Source organism: Daktulosphaira vitifoliae, unplaced genomic scaffold (genome assembly GCF_025091365.1).
Source record: "Daktulosphaira vitifoliae isolate Bord-2020 unplaced genomic scaffold, ASM2509136v1 Scaffold_1, whole genome shotgun sequence".
In the NCBI taxonomy this organism is placed as follows: domain Eukaryota; kingdom Metazoa; phylum Arthropoda; class Insecta; order Hemiptera; family Phylloxeridae; genus Daktulosphaira; species Daktulosphaira vitifoliae.
Genome location: NW_026099572.1, coordinates 42,450,196 through 42,475,370, shown reverse-complemented (window position 1 = coordinate 42,475,370; position 25,175 = coordinate 42,450,196). Strand labels below are relative to the sequence as shown.

At 31.6% G+C, this 25,175-nt stretch overlaps 3 protein-coding genes and 1 pseudogene across 4 annotated transcripts; all 4 read left to right on the top strand.

Moving 5' to 3' along the window:
* The first annotated feature begins 3,414 nt into the window (after window positions 1-3,414).
* Window positions 3,415-4,116, top strand: LOC126893616 (zinc finger BED domain-containing protein 5-like). Its single transcript, XM_050663991.1, has one exon. The coding sequence runs from the start codon at window positions 3,415-3,417 to the stop codon at window positions 4,114-4,116; it is 702 nt and encodes a 233-aa protein (XP_050519948.1).
* Window positions 4,117-4,342: 226 nt separating this feature from the next.
* LOC126900790 (general transcription factor II-I repeat domain-containing protein 2-like) lies at window positions 4,343-5,263 on the top strand. The gene has a single exon (XM_050676730.1). It carries the CDS (start codon window positions 4,400-4,402, stop codon window positions 5,159-5,161), a length of 762 nt encoding a protein of 253 aa, XP_050532687.1. The 5' UTR covers window positions 4,343-4,399; the 3' UTR covers window positions 5,162-5,263.
* Window positions 5,264-6,331: 1,068 nt separating this feature from the next.
* Window positions 6,332-23,248, top strand: LOC126900695 (uncharacterized). Of its 2 annotated transcripts, none has more exons than XM_050676610.1 (3): window positions 6,332-6,679; window positions 20,347-21,410; window positions 21,486-23,248. In XM_050676610.1, exons 2-3 carry the CDS (start codon window positions 21,353-21,355, stop codon window positions 23,231-23,233), a joined length of 1,806 nt encoding a protein of 601 aa, XP_050532567.1. In that variant the 5' UTR covers window positions 6,332-6,679; window positions 20,347-21,352; the 3' UTR covers window positions 23,234-23,248. The 2 variants fall into 2 exon arrangements, with proteins under 2 accessions (XP_050532567.1, XP_050532563.1); XM_050676606.1 differs by lacking the exon at window positions 6,332-6,679 and adding an exon at window positions 15,658-16,139.
* LOC126900832 (zinc finger BED domain-containing protein 5-like) lies at window positions 17,218-19,596 on the top strand (annotated as a pseudogene).
* Window positions 23,249-25,175: the final 1,927 nt, after the last annotated feature.

Sequence of the window (25,175 nt, the reverse complement as noted above, 5' to 3'; positions counted from 1 at the left end):
CTACTTCACCCCAAATTAAATAGTTTCTAAAATAAGACTGATATAGTAGTTAGTTTATTAATATATGTATATATTCATCTTTATATAAAATAAATCAGAACAAATCGATTAGTCGAACAATTTGTGTTGTATTTTCATATTTAAAGAGAACAAACGTAGAAACGTTTCAGTGAGTAACATAGTGATAGTTGAAAAATAAGATAAGAGTTTGAGGATATGTCTTGACCCTTGTGAACTGAAAAAGTACATTGTGTAGTAATATACTGGTGGGGCGGCGTGGCCTCCCGCCACACCTCAAGTAAGCTGTACCGAGTAGTCTGATTTTAGCTCTCTGATTGGACTGTGATGTAATAACAGTAGTCTGTGATTTCTGTGTTTTTCTGTAATTGTAATTGTGGCTGTGAGCGTAATGTGGTTCTATAATGATTTTGTAATAATAATTAAAGTGCTAAATTAAATCTGTGATAATCTGTGATCTTTACTTATTTTATTTTGTATTAGACCATCCTACAATTGTCAGAGAAATTTATCAAATACGAACAACAGATGAAATTAAATTGGCTTTGAGTGGTAAAAAGTGGTTCTCAGTAATTGACTTAAAAAATGGATTTTATCACATGGAATTAGAAAAAGAGACAAGTAAATTATTTGCGTTTAGCACACCATATGGAGTATTTAGATTTTTAAGGATGCCATATGGGTGTACAACAGCACCTGAGCTTTTTCAAAAATTAATGTGTAAATATTTTGGGGACATAAAAGGTGTGGTCTGGTACTTAAATGATTTATTAGTTTGTGCAAAAACTGAGGAGGAGCATGACATGATTTTAAAAAAAGTGATAGAGAGAGCGTTAGAGCTACAGATTAGGTTTAATGAGAAAAAATTGCAATATAAACTTAATGAAGTCAAGTATGTAGGATTCTTGTTTAATGAAAAAGGTGTGAAATCTGATCATGAAAGAATAGTCAATTAAAAATTTAAGTGAACCAAAAAATAAGAAAGAATTACAAATACAGCAACGAAATGCTGAGTCCAGAAGATTAAGTAACGCCATTATGACGGGCTTCACAACACATTTTGTGATAAGATATGTGAAATTTGCACTAAACGATGCTATTAACATCAAATTTCTATGTGGATTGTAGATACTAAAACAGCACCATATTTGCCTGACAATTAAAACAAAAGAATTGCTTGGTTTTTTACAGTTGTTGCAAGACACATTTTACTTCAAAGAAAATTGTTGCACCATGTAAGTCTTATTGGAATAATCTGGATCAAGGCTCTATTCCAAAAGTGATTGTGGAGTTATCATAATCCGAGCAGAGGTTGATTTCACGCATTATATCATTTGTTAAAATTATAAAACTTAGCAGGATATGCAGGCGTACAATGCTGTGCGATGGTATTGTCCAACATCCTAAGAGCTAGTATTCTTACACCACAATACTGGTCGACAAACACCCTCAATCTGAATATGATAAGAGGTGATCAAATTTACAGCGAAGTAAGATTTTAAACGGAGAGAAGTCTATCGGCATTTCCTATTGAAGATGATGGATACATACTGGTGCGAAATTTTAATGCGGTCAAAGATGATTTTATCGCATTTGGCAAAAGATTTGAGATCGCCTTTGATGATGAACCAATCATATAGAGAAGCTTGATTGTTAGGTATAATGTAGCAACAGAGTATTGCAACGTTAACGGCAACGTCTGAAACGATTACTTCTCAACAAGAATTAACTGATCAAATAATTCCACTGCAGACCTAAGCGATGTCACCGATTGATGTAATGCAATTAGTGTGAAAGATAAAATACAGGTTTCACGGAATCTCAATGAGATCACCCGTAAAACGAAAGGTAATATCGTTAATGTGGGACATGAACTGAAAGCAAAAGACTTTGCCTAGTACTTCTTATTTCCTTATGGAAAGTACGGTTTAAAGAGCAAAGACCCGTAAATATTACAGCATTAGACTACTTTCAGTTTAAAATTTTGGGATAGAATACAAGATTTCAACGCAACGACTATCTCTTTTATGCCTTATTCTTCCTTGACTATTATCGTATCAAAAGCACTATATCAGCATGTGGTAAGAAAATCGTTAATAAAGAAGGAGCAGTCGAAGACGTCAATCTGTATGTTAAAGATTTGAGAAGTTCAGTAGCTTATTGGAGATCAGTTTTGAACAAGCTATTATCTCAAATCAAATGTTTAGGAGCTCCATCCTACTTTGTAACATTTAGCTCAAGTGATCTCAACGAAAAAATTTGTTAATTGTTGATGGTAGACCTGATGTTGATCCTAATACGCTCGACATTTATGAGACTGAAAGACTTATCGAAAAGAAGCCAGTAATTTAGAGTTGACATTTCATTGTTAGAGTAAATGCTCTGATGAAATTTATAAAATAACAATGATGACGTATTTGGCGGCAAAGTGAAAAATATTGGTGCCGTATTGAGTTCCAAAATCGAGGCAGTCCTCGCCTTCATATGGTGATTTTGATTAAAAATCATCCAGTTTGACTCAGAAGAAGGGAAACTTCTACTTGATTGTAACTGTTGCTGTAGAATGCTTACAGAAGAAGAAGATTCAAAGTTTCACAATCTAGTTAAGAAATGTCAAATTCATCGGCATACACATACTTGTACAAAAAATAATACTTTAGTAAGATGTCGATTTAACTTTCCACGTTAAAAATGTAACGAAACACGAATTGTGTCTCATTCTTCAGATGATTTTCTTCGTAACGGAGGTAAAATTTGTTTACTTAAGCGTCGAAAGGAAGATGCGTGGGTAAATAATTATCACCCAGAGTTATTAAGATTATGGACAGGTAACATGGATATTTAGTTGTATGGATCAAACGAAGTGATAGCGTACTATATAGCAGGGGTGGCCACAACGAGACTCGCGAGCCACATGCGGCTCTTGAGTTAATCTGGTGCGGCCCTCGAACCTGAGTTCAGAGTAAAAATATTACTGATTTAAAACAATATAATAATGCAATGTACAGGTTGAAAGTCTTTTAAGCATTACAAAACTCAACATTTGTTTACAAGTCTTTTTTGTAGACTTGGCAACACTGCATACACACCAAACTATGTGTCGATATGGCAACGGTGTACGAGTACATTCTGACGTAGTGGCATCACGAGTCACGACAATCAGTGTCAGTCAGTACTCAGTAGCCAGTCGCACTACCGCTGCTTACATACGCTGTAGCTAGTAACATTATTTTTGTTTGTGCTGTGTTGCTGTTTTGAGTTCAGTTGTGTAAGTGCTAGTGTTGAAATAGTTACATTACAATGCTGTCTAAGAAGCGTAAATATGAATAGGAGAATCGAATTTTTAATACAGACTGGGAGGAAGAATTCGTTTTTGTTGAAAGAAACTGTAAGCCAATGTGTCTTTTGTGTCAAACCACTTTGTCACAGTTCAAAGCCAGTAATTTAAAACGCCATCATGATACTAACCACGGTGGTTTCTGTAAAGATTTTCCTATTGGTTCTCAGTTAAGGAAAACTAAATTAAAATCCTTAAAGGAAAAACTTGATTGTCAGAGCAGGGTTATGTCAATGTTTACAAAAGAAGCAGATTTGACAACTGAGGCTGGCTTAGTTTTGGCTTTTAATATTGCAAAAGCAAAGAAGCCTTACACAGAGGGAGAGTTTATTAAAAAGAATATGTCACAAGTTGTTTCTATTTTAGACCCTGAAAATAAAAAATTGCAGAAATTGATAGACCAAATGCCTGCTGCTAGACATACAATAGAGAGGCGAATTTCTGTTATTAGTGGCGATATTGTTGGCAATTTACAACAAAATTTAAGTGAGTGCTCAGCAATTAGTCTGGCTTTGGACGAATCTACAGATGTCAAAGATAAACCCCAGTTAGCCATATTTGTAAGGTACGTGACAAAAGACTTGGAGGTTGAGGAAGAACTGTTAGACCTGGTTACATTGAATGTTACTACTCGTGGTTGTGATATTAAAGAAGCCCTGGATGGTGTTTTATTGAAGAACTCTGTGCCTAAAGGTAGTAATGTTAGCATTGCTACCGACGGTGCACCAGCTATGGCAGGTAAGAAACAAGGGCTTAAATGAGGATACATCATACCCTGATTTCCTACCTGTACATTGCATTATTCACAGGGAACATTTAGCTGCAAAGTATTTTCAATATCCCCAGATTATGCAGGTAGTTTTAAAAATTGTTAACTACATTCGATCAAGTGCTAAGACACACCGACAGTTCAAATCCTTCTTAGAGGGCTTGGACAATGACGAGCTTCCTGATGATGTATCATGGTACTGTTTAGTTAGATGGCTATCAGTAAGCAATGTTCTTGACCGATTTTTTCAATTACTTGATCCAATAAAACAGTTTATGCGAGAAAAAGAAAAATCTTTCCCAGAACTTGATGACCCCCAGTGGTTGTTAGATTTGGCTTTTTTTACAGATGTGGTTCAGCATTTACAAACCCTAAACATATCACTACAAGGAAGAGAAAAACTTATTTCTGACTTAGCGCAGAGTGTATTTAGCTTTCATAGCAAGTTAAGGCTCTTTCGGAAAGATCTTGAGACTAAGACATTTGCTCACTTCAAATGTTTGAAGAAAATTATTGAAAGCAATCCTGATGTTCAAGTTGAAACTGAAGATTATTTATGTAAATTATCTGGTCTTGCTGAAGAAATCAATGGCAGATTTAATGATTTGAGAATGCTCAAGCCTTCATTTTCATTCTTGGAAAACCCATTTGGTGTTGATGTTATGGACGACGGCTGTCCTGTTTCATCACCAATTACAAATGATACAGCAGCTGTAGAGTTGGAGATACTAGAATTACAAGAGGATGAAGGGCTGAAAGGACTAAAACGAAGTGGCATTTCAGCTATAGATTTTTGGAAGAAAGTTCCAGAAGAAAAATACCCTCTAACAAAATTGTGTGCAAAGAGACTAATCTCAATATTTGGCACTACATATGTGTGTGAATCACTGTACTCAACACTTAAGTTCATTAAATCTAAATATCGATCTGAACTAACTGATGAACACTTGAGTGAACTCGTGCGAACTGCGCTTACCAATTATAAACCAAACTTTAAACAACTCACAGCTAAAATGAACACTCGTAAAAGCAATTGAACATTAAGTTAACATTGAATGTTATAAATAAGTAGAGTACAATAAATGTTTCTTCTTTTAAAATTAAAAAGTGTCTTTAACTTATTAACCATAAATTCATCTCCAAACAATGTGGCTCGCCTTAAAACAGCTTCAGAAATTTGAGGCTCCCTGAGTAAAGGTTAGTGGCCACCCATGCTATATAGCAAAGTATCTATCGAAAGCAGAACCTGAAGGCGTAGATTCTGGAATTGCACAAGCAATACAGCAAATTTAACGTGAAGAAACTGATATTTCACGCAAACTGTTCAGAATATGTATGAAGATTCTTCATGAACGACAAGTATCGGCTGCACAATGTGCGTATCAACTTTGTCATATCCCATTACGAGACAGCTCGTAAAGCTGCATTTTTTTGAACACAAGAAAGCCAGAACAGCGTTACAGAATATTACAATTCGAAAAAAGTCGACATGCAACTGGCAATTGTAGCAATATCTTTGAAAGATATAAAAAACGTCTGTTACATCCTGACTACAATATTGCGAACATGAACCTTACAGAGTTCGCAATGTTGTTAGAACCATTTTATTCGAAAAAGGTAAGGGAAACCGAAGAAAGTGTTGATCATGATGCTTGTAAAGAACATCCAAACACACGTCGCTGTGAAAAAAGCGTCGGGCGCTCAATATACAAAAAATATGACATAAAGCGCCCATGCTTTTTTTTATAATAGCACTAGTATTTTTCGTTCATTTTTGTTTTAAGTTTATTTTAAAAATTATTTTTAACTTTTTAGTTCGATGTGCTTTTTTAAACTATATTTATTTGCCTTCTTATTCTTTAGTGGACGACTCACAAACATACAGCATCTACTACGTTCATTCTCGATGTACGTCTGAACTGTACTAAAATATTTTTAACTTTGAAACTTATTATTTATTTATTTCTTCGACGCGCGTAGCATATGCAGCCATTTGAACGATCATACGCGCGTTTTGTGGCGGGCTAACGCGCGTCCATGTGAACCTAGCCTATACAACAAAAACATTCTTCTTACATATAATTTTGATATTTTAAATTTTAGAATTAAATTTACCCTTTTCACAAATTGTGATATCTTATTGAAACCAACCACTATTAAATAATTTGGTGGTATATTTTGTTTTTTGTTTTATCGCTCTATTTTCAATTGTTAATGATTGACAACAAAATGATTTGCACATTTTACGCTGTGAAAATTTTGTATATATTTTTTGTATTTGAATATGATTTTAAATCGAAAACTCTAGCAAAACTATTACTTTTGATGAAGTAAATACTTAACAATTATTATATTACATTATAAATTTAATTTTTGAATCGGTATTATATTTATTCTTATTTTATAGGTAGTGTCAATAGTGTACCAAAATGAACAATAATAGTGTGATAGATATTGAAAATTTGTCTCACGATGGATTGTTTCAAATATTTGAATCAATACCTAGTGATGGTGGATCGATAGTAAATGATGATGAAGAATATTTTGTTCTTCAAGTAATTAAATGGAATATTTTAGAACGATTGAAGTTCCCATATAGAAGTTTCTACTCATTATATGTATGAAAATGTAACTGCCATTAATGTTCCAAGTGATAATTTACAATTTTGACATACTAATGAGGATGTAGTTATGGAAAGTAATTATATAGGTACATCTATATGGCCAAGTTCCATCTTTATTTTTATAATATATATGTTTAATATATTTTAGGACGAGAATAATGTTCAACAAATTATACATGACCCAGATAATGTTCATCAGCTAACAGACTGCAGAATATAAATTGCATATGGGAAGAACATGGTTTAATGCCTGATTACCTGCCATTTCAAGGAAAAGGTGGCCCTAATTTACCATTGGGGAACTGAAGATCCTTTGAGTTTTTTAAGTGTCTCTTTAATGATGAATTGGTTAATGGCCTAGTTTTTAATACTAAATTTTATGCTCATCAAAAACAAAAGCCATTTGAATCTGTGACTTCACAATCCATGAAAATATTTTTAGCAATAAATATTCTAATGGGTATCAAAAAGTGTCCATCCTACAAAGATTACTGGTCGGCTAATCCTCAACTTAGAGATCAGTACATATCATCACTAATGCCTGTCAATAGATTTTCTGGGTTTTTAGCTCATTTACATTTATGTGACAATAGTTTACAACCTAATAAAAACGATATTAATTACAGGGTGTGCACGGTTTAAACCAATTGGTTTTTTCCCTTTAAAAAAAAAAAAAAAAAAAAAAAAAAAAAAATTTAATATTNCTTATGTATTCTTATCCATGATCTAAACTAAATTTTTTTATAACATAAAATGTCTAGTGGTGGAAGGAAAAGAGATTTGAGTTGGTTGTACTTTGATAAAGTAAAAAATGATAAGAGGAAAGGCTCTAGGGCTAAATGCAAAAGATGTCATAAAGAAATGGAAGGCCAAGTTGGAAGAATGAAAAAACATCTAGAAACTTGTGGATCTTTTGCTTCAGACTCTGATCATGATTCTGTTGGTAAGTCTCCTTTTTATTATTATTATTATTATTTTTATTAATTAAATAATCAAAAATACTAGCTAGTTTACATGTAAATATTTTGAGAACAAAAACATTTTTTAAATAGTTAGTACTATATTTTTGCTCAGATTGTTCTATTGACAGATTTTTTAATTCTTAGTTTTACTTCTTGGTTAAATAGGTAATTTATAATCAAAATGCTTGTAAAATTATAAGAAATGAATTTTAAGAATATGAACATGACAACTATATGCTAATTATCTTCATCTTCAGTTAGATAATTCTGTTCACAAATGTTAATAAAAATATATTAAATGTAAATAAAGTTGAAGTTATGGAGACAACAGGTTGATTTTGTACATTTGAAAACATGTTTTTTTTTTTTTTAATTCCCTAGTTGTCTACTTAAACCTTGAATGGACATTGTCAATTCTAATCTCCTTTCTAACATGCATATTGCAATATGTTGATATTTTACTGGTTGCAATAGGTTGATATGTTTATATTTTACTGATATAAGACTAAAGGTTCATGATGTTGTTGTCAGCAGATAATCACAATATATTAAGTATTGTGATTTTAGTAAAACATTTTACAATTTTCAGTATTCAAATTTAAAGTGATATGAATATTCTTATCATTGATCCAAACAAAATGTAATTCATAACATCTAAGCTTATTTTTATTGATTTTATTCTGATTATTTCACAGGGTGTATTTTTAAGTGATCGACTTTCATAATAGAAGTTATTGTTATTTATTCACATATTACTTACAATAATTATTTATTTTTATTTTTATCATTCTTATTTTTATTTTATACATAAACACACATCTCAAGAACAATTTTAAACAACTCAAGAACAATCTTAGAAGAAAGTACTGATATGAAATTTAAAAAAAAATGTTTTTAAAACATTACACAACTTTAAATATAGAACAATTTACGTACAATATTGAAAGTGCTTATGCTTAGATAACAAGTTTTTTTTTTTCCACACGTAGCCAGTATAAGTGACAGCAGGGGTGCAGAAAATGTTCTTACTCCCAATATTTCCCCCAATCTGTATGAAAATTTCCCCTAAACTTTACAATATGAGTCTTGACATAAATTCGGTATTATCACAGAAATAGAAAATTTTGCAATATACAAGTCTCTGTTTTAAAAAATTATAGTTGTTTTTATTGTTGAGAAAAATTTTTATGCAGAAATTTAGGAATTCATTGTTAAAATCTATATCAATTGTAAAGTCTTCCGCAGAATTTCCCCAGATTGCTAAAATTTTTCCCGATCTTAGATCGCCGGATCGTACATATTCTGCACCCCTGAGTAACAGTACAGTGATAATGAAAACAAAACAATGTTTTAATAGGATTTTAAAATTTATAAAATATATTTCATTATTTATAAAACTCAATGTTTGAAAGAAAGTTTATCAAACTCAGCAATTATTATTTTTTTTAGATGCTCAAGTAGAAGTTACTACAACAAGTAGTACCACTATGACAGGATAAGATACTGAAAGCAGTCTATGCCTTCCAGGTCCATCCAACTTGAAACGTAAACCTCCCTGTTCTACTCTTCCACTTGTACCGGAGAAAAAGCTGAAAATTTTAGATTTGTCTTCTTTTGTAGTGAAAACGTCATCAAGCCAGAAAGAAGTAATTGACTGTCATGTTGCCAAATACTTTTATGCTACTAATACGTCTTTTCGTAGTGTAGAAAATAATCATTTAAAAAAATTAATGGAGATACTTCGTCCTGGATATTTTCCACCCAGTAAATTAGATTTAAGTGGAAATTTGCTGAATAAAGTTTATGAATCAGAAATGGAAAAATGTCATGACACTTTAAAGAATAAAACTTTGTGTATGTCATTGGACGGGTGGTCTAATGTGCATAATTAACCTATTATTTGTATTTGTGTAACTACTATGGAGGGCATTGTATACCTAGTGGATACTATTGATACTAGCGGAACACCCCATACTGGTGAAAATTTAACAGATTTAGCAGTTACTGCCATAAAGAATATTCAAGGCAAATTCAACTGCCGTATTCGCAGTTTTGTTACTGACAATGCAGCTAATATGGCAAGTATGAGAAAAGCATTAAAAACGAAAGACTGCATTGAAGTAGTGTGCTATGGCTGTTCAGCACATATTTTAAGTCTTCTATCAAAAGATTTAGAAATTCAGAGCGTAACAGAACATGTAGTACAGATAAATAAATATTTTCGTAATAATCAGTTTGCTAGAGCAAAATTCAATGAAAGTAAAGGAAACAAATCTGTTGGCTTAAGTTTACCCTCACAGGTGCGGTGGAACACCATGTGTGATTCTTTAGAGAGTTACATTAAGAACTGGCCGATTTTAATGCAGATTGTAGATGAAAATAGAGTTGCAATTGATGAAAGTATAAGATCAAAGGTCATGAATTTGAGTATTAAAAGAAATGTGGAAGACTTATTGCTTCGCTTGAAACCAATTTCAATTGCTTTAGACCAAATACAGAAAGATAGCTGCAGTATCGCTGAAGCCGTCGATATATGGAAAAAGTTGGAAACAGACTTAAAGAAAAACAAAGTCCTTGATAATTGCAAGAAATCTGTCATTAATAAATCCTTCAAAAACAGGTATGACCAAGCTTTGACACCAGTACATTTCTTAGCTTATCTTTTGTCCCCAACATTTCGACCAGAAAACTTATCCACAGAAGAAAAAAATAATGCTATTCAATTCATCAAAGAAAATTATGAAGACACATCTTTAATAACTATTCTCCTTAAGTTCATTGTTCGCGCAGAGCCATTTAATGGGCCGTTATTTGAGGATAAAGTTGTGAACAAAGTGGATGCTCTACATTGGTGGCAGTCTTTGTCGACTTTAAAAGACTGCATTTCATCAAAAGAACTATTAGTTATAGAACAACTCATGACTGCAAAGGCAACATCTGCGGGTGTTGAAAGAATTTTTTCTACCTTTGGTTTTGTACACAGTAAATTGAGGAATCAATAAGGGGTAGAAAAGGCTGCCAAACTGGCATTTCTGTTAAATAAATCGTTAAATAAATAAATATTATTGTTACTTTGTGTGATTAACATTTCTGTAAATCTTTATTTCTAATATTTTTCTTATCAAAGTTTTAATCAATTCTGCCATGTACTACTATGCTCTCAGTTATACACTTGGTAAGTACATTTTACCTAATTTAGATATTCTTGATTTGTAAAACAATGCTATATATCAATGTTTTAAACATCAATGTAGCAAAATTTAGAGTGATTTCAGTTAGTTTTTTTTTTTTTAATTATTCTCTGGTGAAGTATGAGTTATATTTTATAAAATTATTCTTTGCAATGTTTTTTATTACAAAATATATTATATGTACTACAAATGATAACATATGGGAATAAAACTGGTTTAAACCGAAAAAACCTGGTTTAAACCAAAAAAACCCGGTTTTTTGGGTTTTTTCCTAAAAAACCTGGTTTTTTTCACACCCTGATTAATTATAATAAACTCTACAAAGTTAGGCCACTAAAAGATTGTTTATCAAAAACGTTTGATCGAAGGAAGACATTCTATCAAACAATACATGTCCATGAAGCCTATAAAATGGTATAAAGTGTAGATCCGGGCAGATCAATCTGATTATATAGGCGAGTTCCAAATTTACACAGGTAAAACAGATTTTGTGGAAAACAGTCTGGGAAAACGTGTTGTACAAGATTTGACACTGAACATAAAGAACATATATCATTGTATCTACTTCGATAATTTTTTTACTTTATTTAAACTTCTTGAAGAATTATTGCAAGACGGTATTTATGGGTGAGGTACAGTTCGTTTTAATAGAAAATGTTTACCAAAAAACCAATAAAGTCACAAAAAATTTAAAAAAGGAGATAGTGAAAGACGTATATCTACAACAGGAGTGTCGTGGATCAAATGGAGGGATAACCGCTGTATTTAATTTTTATCAATACTTTCATAATCCTGATCATATCACATCGTGTACAAGAAAAAATAAAGATGGATCAACTAATAAAATTTGTAGGGATTAACAAAGATGTTAAATAACATGTCACAATGAATGCGTTTATATATGTTTATATGTTTTATCTTAGATGTACTGCAGTACGATAACACTCCGTGTATTATTTTTAGTATCGCGCTGTCCGTCAATCCAGTGACACTTAATATTTGTACTTTTCTTTTTTATGTATATGTACATCATATTTCAGTGTTAAAAAATTATTAATTATTATAAATTTTAATTGTAGTATTTTTGTAATAAATATAAACATCAAAATACTACAAATTGGTGACCTCTAAAATGAACAACAAATCCGATAGTGCGATAGTAAGTGTGCGTGACGATGCGACCGGTAATGATGGCCGAGACCATATCGAATACGGCGAGCCCAATATGAATTCAACGCGAGCATTTAAAATCCCAACTTTCTGGCGCACCAACCCAGAACTTTGGTTCAAACAAATTGAATCCGTTTTTTATACAACCACAATTACAGCTGACACAAGTAAATTTCATCATGTTGTTTCCTCTATGGAAAGTGAAATTCTTGCTCAAGTTAGTGACATAATACTCAATCCACCAGAAACGAAAATGTACGAAGCATTAAAAACCCGGCTCATTGAAAGATTTTCCGAATCTGAACAATGTCGGCTTAAAANTCCGGCTCATTGAAAGATTTTCCGAATCTGAACAATGTCGGCTTAAAAAATTACTGACCGAAGCCGAACTCGGTGATCGAAAACCATCCCATTTTCTTTCAGAAATGCGTCAACTAGCTAATGGAAAAGTAACTGATGAAATACTCAAAACACTATGGATACAAAGGTTACCACATCAGGTAAAAACTATCATTTCAGCTAGCAACGACAAGTTGGATAACTTAGCTTCGATGGCAGATAAAATTATCGAAGTATCGGACAGCCGAAATGATGGTTTTTCCATTTCCANGACAGCCGAAATGATTGTTTTTCCATTGCCAACATTAGTGACAAGGTCACAAACCGTCAGTCACATGAACAAGCTGACGATGCAACGACAATAAGAAAATTGGAACACCAGATCGCAGCACTCGCACAAGCAGTAGAGCGACTTAGCAACAGCAACTCTCGTAGCTACAATAGGCGTCACTCAAAATCACCTATGCGCCGAGACAATTCACGACCACGATATGATACATGTTATTATCATTACTGATTCAAAGATAAGACTACTAAATGCAAACCACCATGTAAATACCAGCACACGTCGGAAAACTATAAACGATCTACTGTCGAGACGACCGACGGTAGTGAGTTTCAATCTCGTCGTCTATTTATTGTTGATAAAATAACAAAAACTCAATACTTAATTGATACTGGTGCGGACTTTTCGGTTTGGCCAGCAGATCCTAAGCAGAAACGCAATAAAATAAAAGATGGTAACCCTACTTTATTCGCAGCCAACGGGTCAATAATAAAAACATACGGTGACAAATTAATTGCTGTAAATTTAGGTTTAAGACGTGTTTTTAAATGGAAATTTATTGTCGCAGCAGTCAGTAAACCAATTATAGGTGCTGACTTTCTCCACTACTTCGGCTTATTAGTGGACTTAAGAAGTAAACGCCTAATTGATGAAAATACCAATTTAGCCACCGCCGGAAAAGTTAAAAAGACGATATCCTCGGGCATCTTCGCTTTTAAAGACGATTCAGCGTACAGTAAGTTACTCAAAAAATTTCCGCAAGTATTAAGAACAAACATGATCCCAATGGATATTAAACATAACGTTACACATCATATCATCACTAAAGGACCACCACTCTTCGCTAAACCAAGACGCCTTCCTCCGGATCGACTAGAGATCGCAAAAAAAGAATTTGCTTATTTAGTAGAACAGGGCATATGCCGACCTTCAAATAGTCCGTGGGCCAGCCCATTACAACTAGTAAAAAAGAAGAACGGTGAATGGAGACCGTGCGGCGACTACCGTAGGTTAAACGCAGTCACATTACCGGACAGATACCCCATTCCACACATTCAAGACATCACACAGCGATTGCAAAATAAAAGTATTTTTTCAAAAATCGATTTGGTTAAAGCTTTTAACCATATACCAATAGAACCGTCCGATATTCCAAAAACAGCTATTACAACACCTTTTGGGTTATTTGAGTTTGTTCGGATGGGATACGGTTTTAAAACTGCAGCTCAAACATTTCAGCGTTTCATACACGGTGTTTTAAAAGACTTAGATTTTTGTGAAGTGTATTTGGACGATATTTTAATTGCATCGTCTTCAACACAAGAGCATTTGAGTCACCTCGAACGTGTATTACAACGACTCAGTGAGTACGGCATTGTGATAAATACGAATAAATGTATATTTGGAAAAGAAGAGGTACTATTTTTAGGATACATCATATCGGGTAACGGTCTTAGACCAAATCCTGAAAAACTGGAAGCGATAGACAAATATCCACGGCCGAATAATGTACAAGAGCTTCGACGTTTTTTGGCTATGTGCAATTTTTACCGCCGTTGTATCCCAAACGCAGCAAGTACACAAGCTATTCTTCACGATTATCTTAAAAACAGCAAAAAAAAATGACAAAACACCAATTGTATGGACCGATCAATCAACGGGAGCGTTCGAGAAAACTAAAGAAGACTTAAAGCGAGCCACAACATTATCGTATCTAGATCCGGCCGCGAATATTCAATTACGATGTGACGCGTCAGATATGGCGATAGGCGCAGTAATAGAACAATTTAAAAACGGCGTTTGGCAACCACTTGCTTTTTTCTCTCGCAAACTTGACCAAACACAAAAAAAATACTGTGCATACGATCGTGAACTTCTTGCGGTATATGAAGCCATTAATCATTTTCACTATATGCTGGAAGCCCGTGAATTTGAAATAATTACGGACCATAAGCCGTTAGTATACGCATTCACACAACACTCAGATAAATTACCACCTCGACGTGCACGACAACTTGATTTTATTAGTCAGTTTACAACATCAATACGNAATTTGTCAGTTTACAACATCAATACGGCACGTAACAGGTACACAGAATACAGTGACCGATGCGTTATCGAGAATAGAAACTATAAATGCACCGCCACCGCTAGATTATGAAAAGTTATCTTACGACCAGTTAGCAGACGCAGAACTATTGTCGTTATTGTCAAAACCGGAATTATCGATAAAACTAGAGCTCGTAAATATGCCCACTACGAACACAAATATTTACTGCGATACTTCTAATGGTAGACAACGACCGTATCTTACCAAACAATTTCGCCGCAATGTGTTCAATTGTCTACATAATCTCGCTCACCCAGGTATACGGTCAACAATAAAATTAGTGAGTAGTCGTTTCGTGTGGCCGTCGATGAACAGTGATTGTGTGAAATGGACTCGTGCGTGTTTAGCGTGTCAAAAGTCAAAAATAACGCGACATGTTATAAGTCCATGTGATATTTTTAATGTGCCGAGTGATCGTTTTTCACATGTACACATCGATATAATCGGTCCTATGGTCATGTCACGTGGTTGTACTTACTGTTTAACCGCTATAGACAGATTTTCTAGATGGCCAGAAGTTTTTCCAATTCAGGATATTTCGGCTGAAACCATAGCTCGTACGTTATTTGAAGGCTGGATAGCTCGATATGGAGTTATGGAGAGATTGACAACAGATCAAGAACGGCAATTTGAGTCTACTCTGTTCACCGCAGTAACGCAAATTTTAGGGTTTAGAAGAATACGTACATCAGCATATCATCCACCAGCCAATGGTTTAGTTGAACGATTCCACCGATCACTTAAAACGGCAATAAAGTGTTACGAAACTGAGCACTGGACAGATGTACTCCCCTCAGTTCTTATGGGCCTTAGATCAGTGATTAAAGAAGATCTAGATTTAACACCTGCAGAAATTGTATTTGGAAGTACGATTAGATTACCTAATGAGTTTTTTATGCAGTCATCAGTGGCAACAGACCCTTGTTCCTTTGCTGAAACACTAAAGAAAACAATGGAAACCATACGCCCAGTGTCAACTTCAAACCAAGGAAGTAAAAATGTTTTTATATATAAAAATCTAGCATCCTGTTCACACGTTTTCGTTCGGGTCGACCGGGTCAAGAAACCGCTAGAACAACCATATGAAGGGCCGTACAAAATTGTTCAACGATACGAAAAAACCTTTAAATTATTAATTAGGCAAAAAGAATGTATCATATCAATAGACAGACTGAAGCCATGTTTCAACGAAAATGAAGATAATAACACAAATCTATCAATAACAACGAACCAGCAAAACCAGAGAAATACAACTACAAGACCAACAATAATACAAACAAAACAAACCAAGTCAGGAAGAACCATCCGCCTCCCCGTAAGGTTTTTGTAAATTGTGAATTGTATCACTTTTATATTTGTATTTGTATTTTTATATTTGATATTTGTAACTATGTATGTTAAACGTAAAATTATCGTTTTCACTGGAAAGGGGGTAATGTAGGGATTAACAAAGATGTTAAATAACATGTCACAATGAATGCGTTTATATATGTTTATATGTTTTATCTTAGATGTACTGCAGTACGATAACACTCCGTGTATTTTTTTTATTCTCGCGCTGTTCGTCAATCCAGTGACACTTTTTATTTGTACTCTTTTTTTATGTACGTATAAAATTATTTTTCATTATTAAAAAGTATTAATTATTATAAATTTTAATTGTAGTATTTTGTAATAAATATAAACACCAAAACACTACANTAATTATTATAAATTTTAATTGTAGTATTTTTGTAATAAATATAAACATCAAAACACTACAAATTCAATGCCCTCAGACTGTTAAGGACTACAATACTAATATGGGTTATGTGGACTATGCTGATATGCTGAAATCATATTATGAAATTGATAGGAAGAGCCATAAATGGTGGCATTGAATTTTTTTCACTTTTTGGATGTTTCAATGATCAATTTGTTCATTTTATTCAGGGACAATAATCAAGGTAAAAATTTGACTTTAAAGAAGTATAGATTGTCAGTTGAGGCAGGGCTAATAGGAACACCAATTACAACCCCAAAGGGAAGAAAGACATCAGACAAATTAATAAATAAATTTAAACCAAACATTCCATTAGAACAATGTTATTCCAATGCAGGTCACATGCCACAAACATGCACATCAAGAAGATGCAATAATTTAGATTTATTACATTTAGATTTAATCAACTTTAGATTTAGAACTTCTACTTAATATTATTTATAAAAAAAACGTTCTTTTTATATATTCTAACATATAATTTTCGTATTTTTACCTTTATATTTATTTATTAAACTTTATATTTAAAATTTTCATTTTACATAACTTTAATTATTTTAAAAAACAAAAAAAAAATAATTTTTACATACCTTAAAATATAATATTGACATTTTTAATTTTAGATTCAAACTTAATTAACTTATAGATTTAAAACTTTTATTTTGTATAATTTTAACACTAATTATAAAAAAATCATATATAGCCTAACTCAGCGTTTCTCAAACTGTGGGTCGCGACCCCTTGGGGGATCGTGAGTCAATTTTTGGGGGGTCGCGAGAAGTTTTTTTAACTATACAGATTGTAAGAAATTTATTTTTTTTTAATTGTATAGACTATACTACTATAGAACTATAATAGAAGTATAAAGTAATATAAGAACTATAAGGACGGATATTTTTGGTACGTCGTTATCGCAGAAATATTTCGATAAAATATGACGATAAAGACAGTACTCGGTAAATTTTATAGACAACTGTTGTCTATAAAATTTCAGTTAGCCGTTAGTCGTTACGCTGTATCATCGCCGGCTTGTAATTTTAGTTTATGTGTCGTGAACGTGTATGAGTGTGTTGTACCGCGTGCGTTCGTTTTGGTGCGATCGATTGCTTGGTGTTATTGTGCGCGCTATTTCTGAGACAGATTATTTACAAAAATTATATGATGTATAAATGGTTGGTAAATAAGCGAGAAGTTGAAACTGATGAAAGTGAACCTTCAACTTCGATTTTAAAACGAAAAAAAAAGACAAGAAAGTATGATTCAGAGTACCTAAAAATTGGTTTTTCTTGGAAAGAAGATAATGATGAACAACGACCACAGTGTGTAATGTGTTTTGAAGTACTTGCAAACGAGAGTATGCGTCCGAATAAATTACGTCGGCATATTAAGACTAAGCATCCTGATCTGATAGATAAACCACTCTCTTATTTCGAAACAAAGTTGAAAGAACTGAACACATCCAAAACAAAAATTACACAGTTCACCAAGTTCAATGAAAAAGCTATGCACGCTTCGTACCTGATAAGTTTACGAATCGCAAAAGCTGGCAAACCACATACTATCGGAGAGAATTTAGTATTGCCAGCAATAAAAGATACAGTTGGAGTAATGTTTGGTGACAAGTTCTCAAAAGACGTCGAAATGATACCACTATCAAATGATACAGTTACACGTAGAATTAATGACATGTCTCAATGGACAGAAAATCGGCTGATTGAAAGAGTCAGTAAAAGTAGATTTTTCTCACTACAACTAGATGAATTTACCGATGTTCAAGGTTTATGTCAGCTGCTTGTATTCATTCGTTATATATGGAACAACGGACCACATGAAGATATGTTATTTTGTGAACCAATTATACGTGGTACTAGTGAGGAAATATTCAATACCCTCAATACTTATATCAATAAAAAAGGTCTTGATTGGGTAAAATGTATCGGATTATGTACAGACGGTGCTAGAGCTATGTGTGGTAAAAATAGTAGTGTTGTAACTCGAATGCTTGAAGTTAGTCCGAATGCATCATGGACTCACTGCAACATTCACAGGGANAACTCACTGCAATATTCACAGGGAAGTTTTAGTATCGAAAAATCTTCCGGATAACTTGAAAATCGTGTTGAACACTTCTGTGAAAATGGTCAATTTCATTAAGACAAGGCCATTGCAATCACGATTATTTGAAAGGTTGTGTGAAGAGATGGGAAGTTCTCATAAATCTCTTCTTTTGCACACTGATGTACGTTGGCTTTCAAGAGGAAAAGTACTAACAAGACTTGTGGAACTCCGTGAAGAAGTTGCACTGTTTCTTAAAGAAAAAACTGATCTGGCAAAATCGTTACACAATGAAGATTTCATTTTGAAGCTCACGTATTTAGCCGACATATTTTCGAAACTGAACGAACTAAATTTATATTTACAAGGAACAGAAAGAGCCGATATATTTGCGGTCCATGAAAAAATTAGATTATGGCAAAATAACATTGAAAAGCAAAATTATGATTGTTTTGAAACATTTCAAACTTTCATAACCGAAAATAATATAAAAGTTCCCGATGACATAATTAACCAAATCACTTTGCATTTAATTTCATTGAAAGATAACTTTAAATTATACTTCTTTGAAGAAATAGAAAAATACCAAAAAAAAAATTGGGTTGTGAATCCGTTTCAGGACGCCACACTCACAGGAATCTCAACAAAAGCTGAAGAAGAACTCATTGATTTGTCTGAAGATGCATCATTAAAACTTAAATATAGCCGCAATCATTTGATTGAGTTTTGGCTGTCAGCTCAACAAACTTACCCAACTCTTTCAACTGAGGCTTTAAAGGTATTACTACCTTTTTCATCTTCATACTTGTGCGAAGTTGGATTTTCGGCAATGGTGGGAATAAAAAACAAACTCAGAAATAAACTCCAACTATCGCACTCCTTGCGTTTAAAAATAACTACAATTGACGTCGATGTTGGTGCTGTTATCAAAGATTGCAGGAAACAAGCGCATCCATCACATTCGCCTAATTATTAATTAAGTATTATAATTATTATAAATTTATTATATATTAGTATTATTATTATTTTTTTTTATTATAAAGAAGTAGTTATTTTATAGTTAATAAAATAGAAAAAATTTGTTTATTGAAATTACTTTTTTGATTTTGTTAATGTAAAACTAAGGGGGTCGCGATCGATTTTCGGAAAAAAATTTGGGTCGTGGTCCTAAAAAGATTGAGAACCACTGAGTGTATATTATTAACTGTAAACACAAAATTATACCTCAATCCTAATTTCAATATTACTCATAAATAAAATATATTTATTTACCTTTTCAAACATATATGTATAAGATAATATTTAATGTTAACTCATTATATTTAAAAACTCTTGTAAAACTTATTTTTTTAAATGTTTAAATATTTCACTAAAATTGTATATTTAATTAAACATACTGTTAACATACATTAAATCATGTAATCTATCAATTTTAATCAAAAAAATTCAGTCAAATTTCACATTTTTAATTATAACTTAATTTCTCAATTAGATTAATATTAAGACATATATATAAATATATTAGTTTGTTAATATAATCTATATATACATCCTGTTAAAATAGAATACATACAAATTTTACATGTTCAATTATAAAAAATATACTTATAGGTCATACAAATGTAAATTAAATTAATTAAATGTTGTTAAAAACAACAAAAAATCAATTCATCACCTTTAAATCAATAAATAACAAAATATTAAACTATTGTACTTAATTTCCTAGGTTTAAAGTATCAAAAATGTCTCCATCACATACACATCCTTTACGACAAAACCATAAATTGCTTCATGAAACTATTAATGAAGAGAATTGTAGACAGAATTTTTGCTTTCAACAATTTTTTCAATTCCTGAGATTGATAGAAGTGTACTCGACACCATCAACACAAGATTTAAGGAAAATCTTCACTCAAAAACCATGGCACATACTCCAATATATATAAACAACAATCACTGGATCATAGCAGTGGTAGACATACAACATCGCGAAGTAATCTGCAATGACAGCCTGGATTGTCATGATAAAAAGGACATAACATAGCTTCAACAGTTCATGATAGAACATGAACAACGTATAAGTAGATCTAAATCCATATGGCCAATATTCAGAGAGACTACAATTCATGAAAACAACTATGATTGTGGACCATGGATCCTGAAAATTGCTGAAAAAATATCCAGTGGAGACCTATCTCTCCCTGACAAAAGCAACATGAGGAAAATAAGACGACTACTACACAGCAAATGTTTAGAAGAAGGTATAATACATTTCTGTGGCTTGGTGCAAGAAGGGCCAATGTCATATTTTGACGAAATTGAGATTATCGGGCCAATATTTTCGTTTTTTCTTTTTTTATATTCTAATAAAACGGCTAATGTATTAGAAGGAGTGTGACCAACTTACATTCAAGATTGGCCATTTTAATTTTCGTCATTAAACATAACTATTATTTTGAAAAAAGGGCTTATCATTACATTGGCTAGATATCAATAAAATTATTAATTGAAAAAATGGCCAATGTGTAGTTAGGACTAATGGTATTGTGGTACAAACTGACTTCGGCCTTTTTCACATTGTTTACTGACAGATAACGTTATTTGATTATATTGATAATAAATTATTATATTTTTGATTTTTCATACTTTCTGGTCACTACTAAAATCTAAGTGTTACCATTTACTGTGTTTCTACGTAATAAGCTAATAATTATAAATGAAAATGTGATCAAATGCAAATCAAAACTATGAATTCAAGAACTAGACGGTTAATGCAAATGTGTCAAACTAGTAAGTTTATTCTATAACTATTGATAAGTATAAGTTAATTTTTTTTATGTAATGATAACGTAATAAATTTACCAGGTTCAACGTCTGCAAATTCAAGTAAAAACGGAGAAGAATGTTATAGTACTGACTCAGATTCAATCACTGATATCAATGATTATTCATCAGATGAGTATGTCCCATGTAAAAATAAAATCGATAGTTATTCATTTAACTCGGATTCTGACAACTCAATTAGTGTTGAAATTAACGAAATTGATAATATTAACACAGAAATACAAAATGATGCTTATTCTGAAAAATGTACTGTCAATATTGAACAAAATTGCACTTCTGAAGAACGTCATAATAACTTTACTACTGAGCAAGAGATTAACAATATTGAAACAAATTATTCTGTAATACAGAGTTGTTCTGCTAGTACTAATATATCACAAAAGAAAAGGGGACGTCAAAAACAAGAGGGTCCTAAAACTAGAAAACGTTTAAGTAATCCAAAAACATGGGTAAGAAATATTGAAAAATCAAAAAAAACAAAAGGTGAAGAATATGTTAATACAAAGGGACAATTAGTTGCTAAAAAAACTTTACAACCACCATGTTCTTGTAGACTAAAATGCTCAGAAAAATTTACTCATGAGCAAAGAGAAAACATTTTTAAAAATTTCTATAACCTTCCAAAAGATAGTCAAATGCAGTTCATAGCTTCATCGGTTATTGAAACAAATAAAAAATTGGAAAGGCTCAGAAATGATAAAAAAATGATGAGTAGAAGAAATTTTACAAGATCATACTATCTTTCATCTGGGACTGAAATTAATATAAAAGTATGCCAAGTTATGTTTCTAAAAACATTATGTGTTACATTAAAAGAAGTAAGAAATATTGTTGAAAATAAAAGATTGACCAATTCTGGGATGTGTAAAATAGATAATAGGGGCAACCATAGTAACCACATTAAAACTGATGAAAAAGACAAACAAATTATACGTAATCATATTAATATGTTTCCTTCTTTTGAAAGCCATTATTCAAGATCACATTCAGAAAAAAAATATCTAAATCCAGACCTTTCTATATTAAAAATGTATCGATTGTATAAAAATTACTGTGAGGATATCAAAACAAAGGCCCAGAGTGAGCCAATGTATAGAAAAGTTTTTGTTGAAGAATATAATTTATCATTTAAAAAACCAAATAACGACACTTGCAATCAATGTGACAAGTATGAAATGTTAATGAAAACTGCAACTGATGATGAAACTCGAGTAGAAGCAGAAACAAATAAAAACAGTCATTTGGAAATGGCTGAAGCATCTTATAAGGAAAAAGAAAAAGATAAGAACCTAAGTTTATCTAATTCTAACATAACAACTATTTCATTTGACCTACAAAAATGTCTTCCCACGCCAATGTTGTTAAATAGAGTATCATTTTACAAAAGACAACTGTGGACCTTTAATTTGACTCTTTATGAAACATCTGAAAACCAGTCTAGGCCTATTTGTTACTTATGGGATGAAACAATAGGTGCCAGAGGGGGTCAAGAAATAGCATCTTGTATCTTTAAACACCTTTTTGAAGAATTAAAAGAAGAAACAGAGATTGTTAATTTATACAGTGACTGCTGTTGTCCTGGTCAAAACCACAATATATACATGGCAGTTATGTTTTTGGAAGTAGTAAAAATATTTCAGTCAAGAGGAAGAAAAATGACAATTAATCATAAATTTTTGCAACCTGGCCACACACACATGAAAGCAGATTCTATTCATGCTATAATTGAAAAATCAAAAAAAAGTCATGTGCCAGTATTGAAGTACTAAGAGATTGGGTAAATTTTATTAGAATGATTCACCGTAATCCACCGATTATAGTATCAGAAATGGTTCAAAATGACTTTTTAAATTTTAAAGAACTTTTGAAGATTAAATATGTTCATCGCAAAGTTAATACAAAGCATGAACCTGTATCATGGAATAAAATAAAATGGATGCAGTATAAAACAAATTCACTTGGTATCGTTTCCTATAAGTATTCATTTGATGAAAATGATTTTTTAGAACTAAATTTGAGTAAAAAAATCTTAAGGAAATCAACAGAAACCGATTTTGTATTAAAACCAATAGCTACCACGCCATTGCCATTACCTGCTGAAAAAATAAAAGACTTGCAATCACTTTTACCATATATTCATCCAAATAGTAGACAGTACTATGATAGTTTTTTGGCTAATTTAGTCGAAGGAAATGCAGAAGACTCTGAAGAAAATGATGACTGATTTGAATTTTTTAAATAGTGTTTACTATTTCCCAAATAATTTGTATTTTTTAATCATTAAGTTGTTATACTTTAAACTGTTAAAATATTTTGTTACTAATTTGTTAAAAATGTCAGAAGAAAATAAAGACTTATTATGTTAAATTAAACTATGTGATACCATTTTAAATTTCTAAATTTTATTTGTAAGTGTATTTTATTAGGTTGTTATACTTTAAATTGTGAAACTAATTTGTTACTGATTTGTTAGAAATCTCAGAGGAAAATAAAGACTTATTATGTTAAATTAAACTATGTGATAACATTTGAAATTTCTAAATTTTATTTATAAGTGTACTTTATTAATTATTCTTTATTAAGTTTATACAAAATATAGTGCTATTTAAATTGGTTGTTTTAAGTTTAAAATATTCTGTAAAACATACAAAAGTGAAATATTTTTAATTTTTATAGTAAATAATAATGTTATGAACTGATTTTTTATTTTAATTGAAACTAAAAGACAAAATTGTGAATTAAAAATAAAATAAAGTTATTTTATGAACAAAATATATATTTTTTGCAATCAAACTTATGGCCAATGTCAAAAAAAAGCAAATAATTTTTTTTTTTTGAGTGGCCAATGTCGTTATAAAACTTTTACATTTGTAGTTAAAAACAAAATGAGACCCATACAGTGAAATAAAATAAAATTTAATTAAGTAATAGCATTTTTAGAGTTTCTACATAAAATTAAAAATTTTTATGTAAATTTTAAAAATTGGCCAATTTAATATTTTAATTCCTGAACATTGTTAAAATTTGACATTGGCCCTTCTTGCACCAAGCCACAGATTTATATTATGATACCAACCAATTAACAAATCCCCCACCTCTCAGGTTCTCTTCGCCAACTATTATAAAAGTTATAGAAATTGAAAGAAGTATAAAAATTATAATAAACAAAATGAGAATAATATTAAATGGCACAAGAAAAAAAACCGAACTGCGTCATTATCTAAAGAAAAATAATATCTTAAAAATACATTTAGAACTAAAACCAAGAAAAACAAAAATATATAGCAAAACAGCTCACCATATCAACAAACCTAGTGGGACAATAGTACAGTAGCTTAAATTTCACCAAAATGGAGATTACGACAGAACAATCAACAACAGCTCAAATTCAAATTGAAACTCAATTTTTTTTATATAAATTTTGAATTACCCTCTTTACATAAAAATATCTGTTTAATTATAATCTTACTCAAATTAAATTTTTCTAAAAAGATATCATTATTAATATTAATCTTACAAACATATTTTAAATTTTTTTTTTAAAGTATAACAAATAAAATAAAATAAAACATTCATTGTAAGTGTTTCCAATTAAACGTTATAAATCAGTGTCAATTACAAAGCCAAATCACCAAATACATCTACTGTAACAACATAAATTATAATAAATATATATAAACATATAATCAGTTGAATAGACAACAACACATG

Coding starts and splice junctions, on each gene's coding strand:
- LOC126893616 (XM_050663991.1), top strand. CDS start 3,415: ATGTGTCTTTTGTGTCAAACCACTTTGTCACAGTTCAAAGCCAGTAAT.
- LOC126900790 (XM_050676730.1), top strand. CDS start 4,400: ATGCGAGAAAAAGAAAAATCTTTCCCAGAACTTGATGACCCCCAGTGG.
- LOC126900695 (XM_050676610.1), top strand. CDS start 21,353: ATGCAAATCAAAACTATGAATTCAAGAACTAGACGGTTAATGCAAATG. Junction 21,411..21,485: donor AATGCAAATGTGTCAAACTA/GTAAGTTTATTC, acceptor TAAATTTACCAG/GTTCAACGTCTGCAAATTCA.